Genomic DNA, 16327 nt, shown 5'->3' on the forward strand with positions numbered 1-16327 from the left:
GGGGCTTCACTGTCACACCGTTCTTCCCTCTACAGTCCCTGTATCATGCGATAGGGAAGAGGCACCTGAAGAAGGCTCCCAGCTGGCAGAGACGGGGGACACAGCACCCAGCCATTCCCACCGACCATTCCAGCGCCTGCTTGGAAGACCTGTTCCCACAGAGGCACACCTCACCCTGGGAATGCTCACATAGCTGGAGTGAATCAGACCAACTTCCTCCCAACAAAGTCACATAACGCTGTCTTTAAAACACAGGCTTTTCTGTCACTGCCTGCATATGACAATTTTAAGAGATAAACAATCCCTTAGAAGTTTGCCCGAGTCATATTTAATGTGCCAAAATGCCGCCAATCAACAATGACGCTCACTGAGCTGTGGCAATTTACTAGTCAGAAAAGAAAGCTGAGTATGAATGAGTTGGTACTGCCACAGGAAAATAGCAAGAAAACAAGCAATTATTTATTTGAAGAAGTCTCCTGGAAATTACAATTACATTCCAAGGAAAGAGGACACTTTAGAGATTGCATTAATCAGGGCTTGGATTTGAGGTCACCATGAGACTGCCCTTCCCTGGCAGAGCCCAGCAAACAGTCCTTTTTAATTATGAGGCAGTGTTCCTCCTGATAAGAAAGGAACCCAATTTTTAAAAAAATTAGTGCTCTGGTGCAAAGGTGCTCCTGCCCTCCTAGGAAAAAAACTGACAGTGCCCCTGAGCTCAAGTTACTTACTGTTCAGACTCACACTACCAACAGCCATTTTCCCAGCAGATGCTAAGTATTTGTTCCCAGGTAACCAACTAGAAACTCCCGAGTTTCTTACCATTGTGATCCAGTCTTCCCTCCCTGCAGAGTCCGGCAGCCAGGCGCTGTTGCTGGTGTTCTGTTCCCCACAGCTAGGGAGGCAGAGAATGTTTCCTGTGGTGCAAATGGATCGCCACCGATTATATTTCAGTCTCTCAACTGCCGGCCTGGATGCTTTGGAAATCAGCCAAACCAAGCTCAAAGAGAAAGGGCTGCAGCTTGCAATTTCACAATTTCTCCTAGACCATGCTCCTAAAAACACGGGCCCCTCATTTAGCATTTTAGCATTACTGAGGGCTGCTACACTCAATCCTGTTTCTCTCTCTTGCTTTTAAAAGGAGAGGGGTTGTGCTGCCTTGTGGGATGAAATTATAGCAAGAGCTGGAGATAACCCAGGGGTTGTGGGCACTGTGCGGACTTCACATCCCTCCAACCTGACCAGAGACAGCTGTTGTTCCAATCAGCGAGGAGAGCCCTGCCTAGACAGAAAGGAAGGAAAACGGGCAATGCTGGGAACACTCCTGCACGCCAGGGTAACCGCTGCTCCGCAAAGGCTGGGAGACTGCAAAGTGCTCCCAGTACCTAGGTGTGGGCTAAGTCGTTTGGTGTTGTGCGATGAAATTCAGACAGGTGGGAAGAAAAGTTCTTTGCTCATCAAAGGAGTCTATGGCACACAGCCTTACCTTGAAGAATAAACCAGAAGTTTTTCAGATGCAGGGCCCCTACCTGTTCAGATGCTTTAAATCTAGCTGGGGCCACTTGACCATATTAAACTACTAGGCTCTTTGCTCTTCCTATGTTTGACATTTTATTGCTCAAAAGTTGTAGTATCTCAGAAGGATTCAATGATACAACTGGCATACAGCAGAGGTGGGACCTCCATGGAAGTTCAGGACAGGACGCTTTGAAATGACAGTGCACGTAAGCAAGAACAACAATTAATTGCCAAACTGTTTACCTGCCTTTCCTTCCCCACTTGTAAACTCCAGTAGGGCAGATTCTCTGTTCACATTGTTCATTTCTGCACCCTTGCACAGCATCTTACTCCACTGTAGGATATGGATTAGCAGATGAAATAATTTTCCATAATTGCTGAAAATATTGGCAGTCACACAAACTAGTAAAATTTCTTTTGCTTAGATGTGTTTAGGCTTGGGCTGGGTTCCTTTCATGATTGCTTTTCCTCTTGCCAAAAAGTAAAGATTCCTGTACCCCAGGATGGCTAGTCCAAGAAAGGACAGCAAAGCTAAAACTTTGTTCCAGAGCCAATTCAAGCCAAGGGAAAAAATTTATGTTGCTAGCCAAGCATTCTCATTTCTTAGAAGAGTCCATGGCATTTATCAAGCCTGACTGTATCAAGAAGGTGCTCTGAATCAACAGTGCCCAAGAAAACTACTTTCACTTGCACTCCCTATAAACTGCTGTCTTTTACAACAGAAAAGCAGATAGGGTAGGCAGATCACAAAGCCCACTTCAGAGGCCAAGTTTTAGTGCCTTGCTTGCACACAGAAGGTTTTAGATACTTACTGAATTCATCTAAACCCACAGAGGACTGGCCTGAACTCTGCAGTGTCAGACACCTGTCCTCAAGCTGAGAGGACCCAACACTGCCTCCTTTGGAACCTCAGGTCATGACCCCTCTCTAGGTCTTCCCCCTAGGACACTCCACCCCACTGCATCCACTCTTCCCCGCACTGGGCCCAGCTACACTTGTCCTCGAATGGAATGAGGAGGTGGCACTGACTGCAGTGGGACCTGTAGAAGAGCCCTGTCCTCCCTGTCCACCAGCCCAAGTCTGTACACAATGGAAACCCCCTACTCTAGCATCAGTGAAACATCTTCCTTTTCTTCTACTTGTTCCTCAAAGTGCAATGTCACTGTTTCCTCCATCAGGAAGATGCCCTGATGGTCACAACTCATTACCAATTTCTCCAGTGACTGGCATTCACACTCTGTGTCAACCCTTTACATTTAATCATATCCTGTTTTCTGACATTTCTTGGACACCATAGATTGTATTTATTTTGGTGGGAGAGGAGTACATCTTCTAACCAGATGGTAAACATGTTATTCCCATAAAAAACCCAGGAGTGGCATCTTAATGACTATGAGATGAAATGAAGACCACATGCTATGGCACTTGAGGGGCTCATGAATGGACCCTTGAAGTTCCCAGCCCCACATACTCCTACAGCACCTTCCACCTCCCTCCGAAAGAACTCTTCGCAGTTCCCTCAAGTCACTGTGCTCCATCCCGGTCTTCAGGGCAGCTTTTGCACCCTGCAGCCCTGGCTGTGCCCTCTCATCTGGCCCTCACAATGGGGTGCATTAAAAGTCAGCATGAACCATCTTATGTCTGTGTCAGAGCCTCACACAAATCTAAGCAGATGCAGATTCTGTACTTTCTCTGCAGTGAGAAGTAGTCAGCATTTTGACATTATCTTTCCCAAAGAAAGGTGGACTTTTTCTCAAATAGATTGCCATTTGGCAGAAACCGCAAGGGAATGTGAAAGATTTCTGAATAATTGTCTTGTTGACTGAAGCAGGATGCTGTTGATGTCAAGAATTGCCTGGACACTTATGTTAATGGAAATTGTTAAGACTTCTCAGCTTGATTTTGTCAGAACACACTGAACCACTGAATCACTGACACCCAGCCCTAGACACTATCAGCAGGGATATCTGAAATATCTGTAGAGTGAGAAGTGGAAAAAAATTGGGATTTTCTATAAAATGGTAGTTTGTATATTTTCTTTAAAAAATGTGGACATACAGAAAGCTAGACCTTTCTCCTTGAAGCCCTCAGGTACCATTCTCCCCCACACCCCCTTCCAGCTAGAGGATCCAAACACAGCAATGAAGAGTCTCAGACACTGGGGCAAAAGGCCCCCTATCTTTGAACCTGGAAGGATATAAGGAAAGAGAAATTCTTCTACAAATGTGTACAAATAGCACCTATTTCATTCAGTGTTGTCTCATAAAGCAAACCCATATTGTCTTTTTAGTGAAATCTTCATTGCACCTTTAAAAGATACTTAAAATGTATTTGAGAACCTAGGACATCATTACCTTCCTCCAAAGTGTTCTCATCATTTATCTTCTCAGTATTTCAAAATGTTGATCCTGCATTAACAAGTTTATTTGGCATTCCACAAAAGGTAGCCAGTGGAGACTGGAAGCTCCCTATGGCTGTGCAACCCATTCCCTGCTACCACAATCTAGGGTTCCCCTGTGGCAAGAATCCAGAGGAAATGAAGACCTGTAGGCTCTGAATTATTCCACAGCAGCAGAATCATGCCAGTCCACCCCTCAGAAGAATAGAGAGACATGTGGGGAACTCTTATCTTCCCCTGATTCTCCCATTCCCTGTCTTAACTCCAAATCCTTGCTTCCTGTATTGCTTCAATGTTTTGCTCTGTCACTGGATAAGTTTAGCCTCACCCAGACACCCCTTCCCAGCCCCACACTGCAATTTGGGTGGTGGGGCCAAGACAGCTCAGCATGGACCTGGGATTCCAGAATCCCTTAGAAACAATCAGATGTGCTTTCAAATTTCAACTCAAGCAAATCTACTTAGAATCATAGAGCATGAAAAGGGATGCCTTTCAGTTTCCAATAATGTTTCAAAGGTTTCTGTCTCAATAGACTGAAATTAAAGTTGGCTGAGGAAAAAATTAGGTCAAAGCACTGAGAAAGAAACCCTCCCTTCCTAAAACCAATCCCAAGATTGCCAAATGTTTATATTATAAAAAGTTAATTAAACAGGGGTAAACATATTTCAGTGGTAAGATATTCACATTAATTTCAATTACAGTATTATTTATGATGTATGAAATCATACAAGGTAGTTTCTAATAGTGAAAAGTGGATACAATAAGGAGAAAATTAGAAAGACAGCAATAAACTGTGAGTGCCCTTGGGGAGGGTAGCAGCTATCATAATATTAGAGTCCTTTGCAGAGTCTAATCTAGCGAAGTCATGGAGTCTGTGTCCTAGACAATCGTGACAGCTGACCAGAGGCCCCAAATCTCTGCACACCGTCTACCTACCCTTCTGGTTCCATGCCTGGGAACCACTTGGCTTTCCAAGTGTCCTGGATCAAGAGCCCTTCTTCCTTTTCACCACAGGGGGGAGCTGCAGCCTAATAAGGGTGGAGCTCTCCAGGGTTCTGACTTTTATTACCAGTTACAACACGGGTGTAAATGCCTCTAGCTAGCAAAGAATGTGACCAATCAGTTGTTCAAACTCAGCTTCCAAAGCCATCCTCCAATTGAAACTGCTCAAGTTCTTCACACACGTATATGTGTGCATATAGACCTTACCAGAATGTATAAACCATTTGAAAATGTTAGATGGTAGACATTCTAAGCATTAATATACTTGATATTTTAACTAATGACTTTAATCACATGGAACTCACTGGATTGATTTATACATGGATTAAAAACTATCTGTAATTTATCTCCCACCACCCAATCCTTTGGCATAAATGATTACACATGGATTAAAAACAATCTGTAATTTATCTCCCACCACCCAATCCTTTGGCATAAATGATTACCTCAAGTAAGAAGTCTTTGGAAGTTAATTGCCAAAGATAATTACGTGAGGTAAATAAGCAACTTAATGAGTGAACTCTCCTTATTAACCTTTGGCCAGTCGGATCTGTACCTATTCCCTTTTTCAACTCTTACACACTCTTTCAAAGCAGCAGTCAAGCTCAGTGCTAATTTGCCTCTGAAGAATTCAGCACAAGCCTGTTTAGAAAAGTGATTATCCCTCAATTTGCAGTGAGGTGGGTGCTTATATGGAGTCTCGAAAGACACCCATCTGATCAATTGCTTGTCTCAGAGTGGATCTATGCCAGAATCAATACAGGAATTTATTTTATATGGCAATTCTATAAGGATGTGTACAGGTCTTCAAGTCAAATGTGCCTATAGCCAAAAGGGAGAACAGGTGGAACATGCCATAGGAACAGAAGTGTCCCAAAGATGGTCCTTGAGCCCCACTTGGATCAAGTTCCTCTCTATCCAGGCTTGCTGGTCAGGCCATTTATGGTTAAGGGTACATTTATGTTTAAGGGTCCCCCCTGTGGTACGGGGTACTGGGGTACGGGGGACAGAGGGGCCAGCTCTCCCCATGCCACTATGCTCAGAGAAGAAGCCCTAGGGGTCCAGGCATTCTAAATTGGAACCTGGCCATTACAAAGGAATACTTGTCTAGGTAAGAGGATGGGACATATTTTATTTAAGGATATCAGCTGGAATTATAAATTTAACATATTTTAAGGTTTAAAACTTTGCCCTGGTCACCACCAATGTTGGGGTGAGTCTGTTCCCTTCTCTCCTTACTCCATTTCACAAGTCAAAGGCATATCTTGCTTTAGTTCAACTCAGTAACTCAAGTTTGGGTTTGGGTTTCTATGGGGAGGAAAGTTGTACAGAGACCAGAAGGTAAGGCTTGGTCACCACTGGCCACATGTGGCTACCTAACTTAAAGTTTATATTAATTAAAAGTAAATAAAAACTCAATTCCTTGGTCACATTAGCTTCATTTCCAGTGTTCAGCAGTGCCATGTGCCTACTGGCTACTGTGTCAGACACACATATTCAGAACATTTCCATCACTGCAGAACGTCCCACTGGACAGTGCAGCCCTAGGGAACCCTCATTAGGAAAAACACAAAAAGAGGAAGATGGGGGCATCTACACACACTACATGAATCCGCCAGTAATCTTCATATTTGGAACTACAGCCTGTAGTGACTGTGGGTGTTATTAGACATTATAAATAAATAGTATCATTTGTTTGGTGATGGTCTAAATCAGAGGTCTCAAACTGGCCACCTGGGGAATGAATATTTTCTCTGGCTTCCCTCATATTGTAAACATGGTAGAATTAGTGCCCAACATTTAAAAAATGGTAACTCATGAAAATCTAGCTTGTTTTTTTTTATCTTGAAAAATTGGCAGATCTGGCCCTCTGGGCTGCATCTCCACAGTGGCACGCAGACCTGGGATCAAGGGCCCACTGTCCCTTCAGGTCACCCAAATCCCCACTGGCTGCTGCATCCAAGGGTGCATCTTTCTAATTCCCACTGTAGGTACATTTGAATGGCAACAAAAATAACATCTCTAGTGTTACAAAAAAGGGAACTATCGACAAGAAAACACTATAAAAGATATCTGGACACTGTTGGCGATCCTCTCCATGTTTTTTAATAAGTATATTCCACTCACTTGTCTAAATGGTACTCTACAATCTATAGAAAGAGGATGAGTGAATTCCCAAATAGGAAGGCTCAAGTAAACTTCCTAATTTCCCTGAATTTCATACTCAACACTCTAGGCTGTCAAGCTTGATGGGCGGAGGAGTCAAGAAGAGGGGAGAGATGATAGCGATGTGATTCTTCCCACCCTTGTCCATTGTCCCTGCTCCTACACCTATACACGCAACACACAACACCCCACATACACACACAGTACACAACATAATGCCCCCCCTCACACACAACACAAACACACCTGTATCCCTCAGGTGTGGTAGGGCTACAAAAATGTCTAGTTATGCATAAATAAAAATGAGCTCACTTCCAAATAGATTTTAGTATTTGGGAGCCTAATGGAAAAGCACCTCAAATCAGGCAGAAGTCTCTTCATTCAAAACTCTAGTCGTATGCTCAGGACTTGTGCTTGTTTAAATTGAAGCTCCATTAAAGCGGGGACTTTATCTGTCTTGTTCAATACCAGCACATAGCAGGTGCTCAGTTCCCAACAAATATTTGTTAAATGGAATACGAGAACCCTCCCAGGGAACAGAACATCTCCTCAGAAATGCAAAGCCTTTGCCACATATTCCCCTTGATCTCAACTAACATAATGATATTTATATTAATTTATTCAACAGTTCCTGAAAGCCTTTTATGTGCTGGGGCTCTGTGGGAGTTATTTTAGTCTGCAGCTGTTTATTCTCTAAGTCATAGGTCATATGTTAGGAAGGAAACTGCAATCCTGTCAGACGAATCTGATTTTGAATTACTACATTGCCTTTTTAAAAAGCTGATACACATGGCATGATACTGTGATTTGTGCAGTATAATATCTATTGAATTATACCTATTACACTATCTACTATATGTTATTATATTCTCTTTAGCTATTTTCATAAAATATTTATTATATCATCTACATCTATTACATTATTATATTACCTGCTCCTCAACTTCTCTGCCCGCCCCAGTAGAGACCTGGTTCTCCCCGGGGCCACGGCCTCCCCAGCAGTCCTCTCCAGGGGCAGCTGCTTTTGCTCCCTTAGTCCTTGTGCTCTATGGGAGCCATGTCCTCTCTGCTCCTCATGGCCACATTGAGACTACTCATTCTCCCTCCCTTCCCCCCAGAATAGCCCAGATTTGGATCTCAAGGCATCAGACCAGAGCCCCCGTACTGAATGCCCTGAGTGCCCCATCACCTACTGGTTCCAGGCCATTCTCCCCTCCCTCTTCCTCACTGTGATAGGACATCTGTCACTACCTGTGTCTTAACCTTGAACACTTAAATATACATGTCAATGACCTTCCCAAGGTTCTGGTGGCACATTTCCTTGAACCATCCCTTTCAGTAACTGCCCTCCCTCTAGTTTTCTGCCACTAGTGGCAAACACACCATAATCTCAACTTCATGCATCCCACTCTCTGCCCACAGCCTCCATCTTCTTCTCCCACTTTCTCTGCTTCTCTGACTTTGATGGTCTTTGGCCCCCCTGGGATGAGCTATCCATATTCCATGGCACTGTGTCCCCAAACCTCAGCCCTTAAATCTTCTCTTCCCCCTCATCCAGCTTGAAATCAGAACCCATCAGCAAACATTCACTCCCATGTATGCCCTCTATTCCCCTGCCCTTCTCCTGTTGTCCCCGCTTGCCATCCGGGCCTTAGAACCTGCGAGTCTCTGCTCTCATACCTGCACAGCTGGGCCCTATCAGAGAGACAATCCTCACAGTGATGCCTGCGTTTCCAGGGCTTCCTGATGTTCCCAAGCAATCGCTCCTCCACGCTCAAAAAGGGCAACTGCACATTTTCTTCTCTCTCCACAGACTTCCAACATCTTCCTCATTGTCACTCTCGACTCATGATCTTTGTCCTTACTTCACTTCCACAGACTCCACTAACCTTACCTTCCCACCTTCCAGAATCTGAATATTCCGAACTTGCCTTCCACCTATTACCAAGTACAAACTGGCCAAGCTCCTACTGGAAGCAGCCTCTCTACGTGGACACAACAGACCATCCCCTCCTATTTGCACAAGGACACCTCTTTGGTAATTATCTCTTCTTCTGCAAGAAAAAAAATCAGTTTTTTCTCTATACTGAATCACTTCTATGAGCATCAAGACACTATTTATCCCTCCCACCCTAAGAAGAAACAAAAAAGACCTGCCCTCTCCCCATTTTCCCCTCCAGCCACTGTGCCATTTCTTTTCTTCCTGCAGTAAAATCTGGAGAATGACTAGAACATCTAGAATATCTAGACTGACTGCCTCCATTCCCCATCACTCTACTGACCCTGCTATCGTGAAGGTGGCCCATGACCTCCATGTCACCAAATCTAACATCCGATTCTCATTCCAGCCACACCTGGCCTTTGAAGGTCACTGTGCCGCCAATCATTCCTCCTCCTTGATACACTTTTTTTCACTTGGCCTTTCAGTCTATCAAACTCCTGATTTTCTGTCTATCTCACCGGCTATTCCTTCTTAGTCTACTTTGCATGGCCCCCTTCCTTCTCTACCCAACCTATTCATTTGAGTGCCTTTGGGCTTGATTCTTGGTTTTCTCTCTATATATTCTATTTCCATAGCTTTAAATAGCATTTAAATGCCAGTGACTCCCAATTTATAACTCCAGCCCAAACCTCCCATTCTTTTCTAACTCCATACTTAACCAGCACCTATGCCACAATGCCACCTGGGTGTCTAAGACGCATTTCAAAGTCAACCTGACCACAGGGAACACTGATCATTCCATCTCATCCTCTTTTACCCATAGCCTTCCAAATATCAACTCTATCAGTAATGGCAACTTCATTTCTCTAGGCCAAAACTTTAGAATCACACTCACTGGGATAGCTATATTCTCTTTTAAGTAACAGAAAATAACAAATGTTGGCAAACAAGTGAGAAATTGGAACCCCCCCTACATTGCTGGTGGGAATGTAAAATGGTACAGCCACCTTTGAAAACAATTCGGCAGTTCCTCACAAAGTTTAACATAGAAGCCAGCAGCCATATGAGCCAGCATACCCACTTTAAGGTATATACCCTAAAGAAATGAAGATAGATGTTCAAACAAATACCTGTACATGAGTATCATGGCAACACTATTACAATAGCTAAAAGCTAGAAAAAACCCAAATGTCCATCAATGGATGGGTGGATAAGCAAAATGTGGTATAGCCATACAATGAAATACTATTCAGCCATAAAAAGGAATGAAGAGTTAATACATGCTACAATGTAGATGAACTCTGAAAACACTATGCTAAGTGAAAGAAGCCAGACACAAAAGGTCACATATTATGGGATTCCATTTAATTCAATGTCCAGAACAAGTAAATCCATGGAGACAGAAGTAGATACTGGCTGCCAGGAACTGGGAAAGTCGAGAATGAAGAGTGACTACTAATGGGTGATGAACCAGACAGAGGGCAGCTTTGCACAATTTGGTGAATGTACCAAATGCTGCTCAATTGTACTTAAAAATGGCTCATTTTGATTATGTGAATTTAACCTCAATTAAAAAAAATGGAATCTTCCTTGACTCCTTTCTGATACTCCAAATTAAACCTGTAAGAAAATCATCTGGCTCTACTTTCAAAATACATCCAGAATCCAACCATTCCTCACCCTGCCCTGCTCCCATGCCAGCCAGGGCCAGCCCTGCCTCCGTCTGGATGACTACAGTACCTGTAATCCTACCACTGCCCCTCTCCAACTCTTCTCGGTACAACATGCAGTCAGTGACCATGTCCCTGGCCCACTCAGAACCCTGCAGAAGACTCCTGTTTATCTCTTACGCCAAAATCTTACCGATGGTGTAGTAGCCACTTGCCTAATTCAAAATGCTGCTCAAATCTCACCTAGTTAAAGAGGCTTATCCTGCCCACCCCATACACATAACTGATCCCCCTTATGCTGCTCTAATTGAAAAAAAGTGTTGCCTCCCGTAGTTAGCGTGTAAGTTCCATGAAGGGAAAGACTTGCAGCTGTTTTGTTCCTTGATGTATCCCAGGGGTGCAGAACAGTGCCCTGCACACATTAAGTGGTACTACATTGAACAGATCTTCAAAGTATAAAACTGGATCATAAAGATCTTAGCCAGATTGATAGTAGTGGTTGTGAGTGGGCAATTAGGAAGAGGCATGCTGTTAGGACATGGGTACAAAAGGGACTGCACTTTTACATGGAGCATCTTGTTTCTCCTTAGTTAAAAATAATGATGCATATTCAGTACTGCAAAATGTTAACACTGGATATTCTGTGGGTACTGGTTATAGAATTCTGTGTACCTTTTCATACTGTTTAAATTTCTCAGAAAATATGGATTTTTATAGTGAAGAATTCCTTTGATCTGCCAAATGATTAAGAGTAGTCTTAGAATTCCTGAAACAATGCCTTCCTTGACCAAATATGGTCATTTGGCAACTGCCCCATACATCTCTTATCACGGGAGAAAGGAACTAGCAGAGTTATGAATACAGACATATGTTCTTCATGCACTGGACCTCCTCCACACCGTGGGATGATCGGGGACAGTCCGAACTGCAACAGAACCGGCAAGCCACACTCACTTAAGTTATTACCGCCAGGGCCCACCAGGGGGTGTGCGTGTGTGGATATCAGGCCGGCTGAATGAGGGCTCCCAGGCATTCCCAAAGACACACCCGTCTCAAAAGGTCCTCTTACAAGAGTGTTAGAGTGGCTTCAGCATGTGTGCGATACCTGTGCTCAAGTCTAGTGCTCTGAAGCAAACCCCTCTCCCCACATTCCCCTGCAACAACGCTTGCAAGTGACACCCGGGGGCTGCAACGCCCTGCAGTCTCTAGGCAAAAGCTAAATGTCTTTATTTTGGAAAATGAAATTCACTGCGTACATTCATTTCACTTTCCAAACGTTTCACAGCACAACAAAGGTTGTATTGCCAAGAGTTATAACATTAGAGAGGAAATGAAAATCTGTTATTTTCATACTAAGGTCTCTTCACTTAGCCAAAGTGTTTGCTGTTCCGTAACAACTCACATCCCACAAATGGCTGAGTTTTCATAGTGATTTATTGATTTCAGGCATTTGTGGGGTTCTAATTTCACCAAATTTCAAACACAGCAATGTTTATGCTCTGCCTGGATAACCTTTCTAATACTGTAATCAGATCAATACCCAATAAGCATACAAGCTATATGTAATATGCTCATAATATGCTCACACAGAGGTGAAATACCCTTATTTTTTTCATTGCAAAAGTGATAAAGGCGTGGAATAAAGTTCGAGTGTTAGAGGCATATAAAATAAAATAATAGCCTTCCTTTGCCCATTCACTACACTCTTTGCCCTGCTCCTCAAATTACTTAATTACTGTTAACAGTTTTCTGCATAGATTTGCAGACTTGTAAAAACATGATTTTATTTTTTATTTTAGTAAATGGGATTCTACCATTTACACACTGTTCTGAAACATCCTTTTATTCACTTAACACTTTTATGGTGGAATATTCCAGGTCAGAATATTCATTGTCTTTAGTGACTGAATTGTATTTCCCAAAATAATAATAATTAATAGTAACAATAGCAGCAAAAACAATAATAGAATAATAGAAAACACTTCTACAACACGAACTATGTGTGGGACTCTAAGTGCTTTACACATTTAAACTAAGTCACTAAGGACAACTATGTAAGATAGGTACTATTTATTACCCCTTTTACAGAGGAGAAAACGGAGGCATATAGATAATAAATAACTTGCTCAAGGTCATAGAGCTGGTAAGAGGTGGCACTGTGATTCAAACTGAAGCAATCTGGTTTCAAAGCCCGTGGGGTCTTAACCAGCACACTGGACTGATCATGATGGCAGCAGATTCACAACTGCCCTGGAAATGGACATCCAGATGATTTACTCTTTTAAACAATGCCACAATAATGATCCTAGAAAGTATCTATCAGTATTTCTTGAAGATCATTTCTAAAAGAGGGATTGCTTGCATAGGGATTTAAGATTTTGGTAGGCAATGCCTAGATGACCTCTGGAAAAGTTACACCTACCTATATGCTCCCAAGCAGGTGTATTCCAGCCCTTCACTGACTCCCAATGTTACCAATCACTCCTTTTCAGTAAACTGACCCAAATTAGAATCAAGGTGGTGCTTGCATTTGCATGACCTTGAACACTTTGAGTTTGAACAGCATTTCAAGTGTTTATTGCCTATTTGTATTGATTGTTTTATGAATGTCATCTTGCATTCTGGCTGATTTTTCTATTGAGCTCTCTTTTCTTATGGATTTGTAGAAGCTCTTTACTCAACACACTAGCCTCGCAGTGAGCACACACTCACCCGGCTGGAGACCCAACCAGCACAGGGAGTAGCTGCTGTGCGCTGAGCACAGGCTCATGGGGGAGGTCCAGAGGCAGAGCACTGAGAAGTGAACTCATGAAGCCACAGCTGCTTCCCCACAGCAATGCTGCCCGCACAGGCAAGAGACAGCAAGGTTTTTCAGAGGCTGTAGCTCATGGTCTGCCCATAAAATCTTTCCTTTGATCGAACTGATGCATTAGGAAAGCAAATGAGAATATCCAGAAGGGAGAATGGGATTGGACAGACCTCAGTTTGAATCCTGGAGCCATCACTTACCTACCTGGATGGCTTTGGCAAGCTGATTAATTTCTCCTAGCATCTAAGCCTCCATAGAACAAAAATCATAAAATTCACCATGCAGAGTTCTAAGAATAGGAAAATGTCTATAAGCACCTATTATAGAATCTGGTCACATAATAGGTATCCAGTTATTAATACTGAATAATAGTATTCACTATTAATAATACTAGAGTTATTGATGGAATAATATAAGGAGAGGCCAATGAGGTTAAGGAGAGGCAGACGTTCTGATTTGCCATGTAGCACTGACATGACTGGCTTTGCTAGCTTAGCTATGGATAAAACCCTGTGATATTCTTTTACTTTGCAAATTATAACTCACCTCCACCTCCACTTACCCAGAGTAGGAAATCTGTCTTTCCTTCCTGCCCTTCTCTTCTCTTTCCATGCCCAGGATCTTAGCTGTGCTCAGGAGAGCAACCCCGCTTGTTCCTATCTTGCCGGGCTGGCACGGGACACGGGCATCATTCCCCTTTGAGTCTGGGGCTCCTCCACTGACAGTCTGTGCAAGATGATGCGGCCAGGCCTCTGGTACCCTCAGCAGTGCAGATGCCCTTTGAAGCCACCGTGGCTCTGAGGGCAGCGTGGGAGTCTGAGCACCATCCCCACACAGGACTGTCTGCTGGAGCTGGCAGGGACTCTAACCGTCTCACTTCCTGAGACTTCCAGACGCCGCTTTCCCAGACTACCTTCCTCACCCAGGGTCCCTCTGCCTCCTCACCTACCCAGAAGCATCTGCCCCTTAGACCTCTCAGCTCTTGTCCTCAACCTGCTGCTTGTCCCTCAACCTCTTCCCTAGCCCACTATCCTTTTTCTGTTGCAGAATGTAAGAGATTATTTCAGGAAAAAATAATGCTGGTCACTCAAGGGTATCTTTTACTCTTCTCACTTTACTGGGGACCTTCCCCAGCCCTAGGCAGTTCTTCAGGGCTTAGTCCCATTCTGGCTGCTTCAGGCAGTGGGAAGCAAAGAGTATGTATGGCTTATTCCCCTGGGAACTCATGAAGTCCACTCCTGAATAAACTGGATATAAAAGATATTCCCTACCTAGCTGGAACGCTAAATGCTACCCATACACAATAAACAGTGACAGTGGTGGATTTCTGAAACAAGAGTTTTATATGAACTATGACTGTTGGGGAGGGACATTCACTGGGAAAAGTTTGTGTTCTGAACTCTAAAAAGCCAATCAAGTTTGTTACATAAAGGGCTGCAGAAAAACCATGATATGATTTTTTTCATGTTCTCACCTTAGCTGTCCTAGCATGTGCAGTCTTTGGAAGCAGTTTGCTTTAATTAAGTCAGTGAAGTGACAGAAACTGGTTGAAATGACTTATTTACTGAGCTCTTTTGCAGGTCATAGTTTTTGAAATTAAAGGACTCTAAGAGACCAGTTGATTGGGTTCCAGGAATCCTCAAGATTGTGCATTTCCCTTGGTGTGGCAAAAATATCTAAGCACACCGCACTTAAAATTGCAGGAAAAGAAATGAGAGCATTGGTGGTACATTCAATGGAGGGCATTCATACTTAAATGGGATGTGTTCAAAGAGCAGCAAATGGAAAATGGAGCCTGCACTCATTTCCTGCTGCCAAACAGCCTGGGACTGAGTGATCCCAGGTTTGTATGTGTTGAGGATATATGGGCTGAATAACCTCATATTTTCAGATATTCCCAGATGGCAGATGTGTAAAGAAGGAGTACACTTTGCTTGGATTTTTTCAGATGTGTCTGAATAAACAGGCAGGTGGTTTAATGTCCAGGCAGGCTGAAGGGGCAGAAAGCAAACCTGTCCTTCATCCCTTTGAGTTTGGGTATGGATTCTAGAACTACTCTGCCAGCCAGCCCTGGGGCCAAATGCTGGGCAGAAGTGTATTCTCCTTCACAAGCCTCCAGGAATTAAGAAGGAGCCCTGCTTTTAGCTAGATCCAAAATATGAAGCTGTCTAGTTGAGAGCCTCACTTAGAGACTGATACGATCTGTTAAATGCAGCAGTCTCCTGCTGCTCAGTGATTTTCTTCGATCAAATGACTAACCTGCAACTATATTTTGACAAAAAGAAAGTTAAATAAACTCTCTCTCTCTAAGTCTTTTTTTAAAAGCTTGAGACATTTTTCATTGTTTAAAGTCTCCATTTTAAGAAATACGTATGTTCCAAACATGAATATTTTCCACATTATGGAGCCCATCAAACAAACAACTTAGATGTACCCAAGATGAAATCCAGGCTTGACCACTATTTAAACAAAACAGTAGAATCATTTGAGTTTTAAAGACTATTTTCAAAGAGAAATTCAGAGAAAAAGGAAATTTTATTTTCTTTATCTCCATGTATCTTGAGATCTTATGTGAAAAAAGAAAGATGGGAATACAAAAGAGAAAAGAGAAACAAAGAGAATATAAAAAAATGAGTAAGAATGTTCAAGTATAAGCTAAAGTCTAAGTCTAAAACTGCATGTTACATGCATGCAGGAGTGTCATGATGTTTAAGAGCCCCAGAAGGATATTTCAATGAGCAGTACATCTCCACGCTGGTGGAGTTCCAAGTCTAGATTTAAAGAGTAAAATTTCATTCTTTTGGGTTAAAAATCACCAAAAATGA

General features: G+C 42.9%; 1 protein-coding gene across 7 annotated transcripts in view; it reads right to left on the minus strand.

The window, feature by feature from the left end:
• The window catches only part of PLD5 (phospholipase D family member 5), a 457751-nt gene that overhangs the window by 398165 nt on the left and 43259 nt on the right, over window positions 1–16327 (minus strand). For 2 of the 7 annotated variants that reach the window (XR_005062463.2, XM_037022713.2), the window contains exon 1: window positions 820–9213. The exons of 2 other annotated variants lie outside the window; for them this stretch is intronic. Coding sequence is in view for 4 of the 5 variants with exons in the window: in XM_037022713.2 (XP_036878608.1) it covers window positions 820–1080 (261 nt within the window). In the remaining variant the exon portion in view is untranslated. Of the gene's footprint in view, window positions 1–819; window positions 9221–16327 lie in introns of those variants that run through there. 3 more of the 7 variants (XM_073216683.1, XM_037022712.2, XM_037022710.2) reach the window with 3 other exon arrangements.

The sequence above is a fragment of the Manis javanica genome, chromosome 11 (assembly GCF_040802235.1).
Source record: "Manis javanica isolate MJ-LG chromosome 11, MJ_LKY, whole genome shotgun sequence".
NCBI classification, from domain to species: Eukaryota; Metazoa; Chordata; class Mammalia; order Pholidota; family Manidae; genus Manis; species Manis javanica.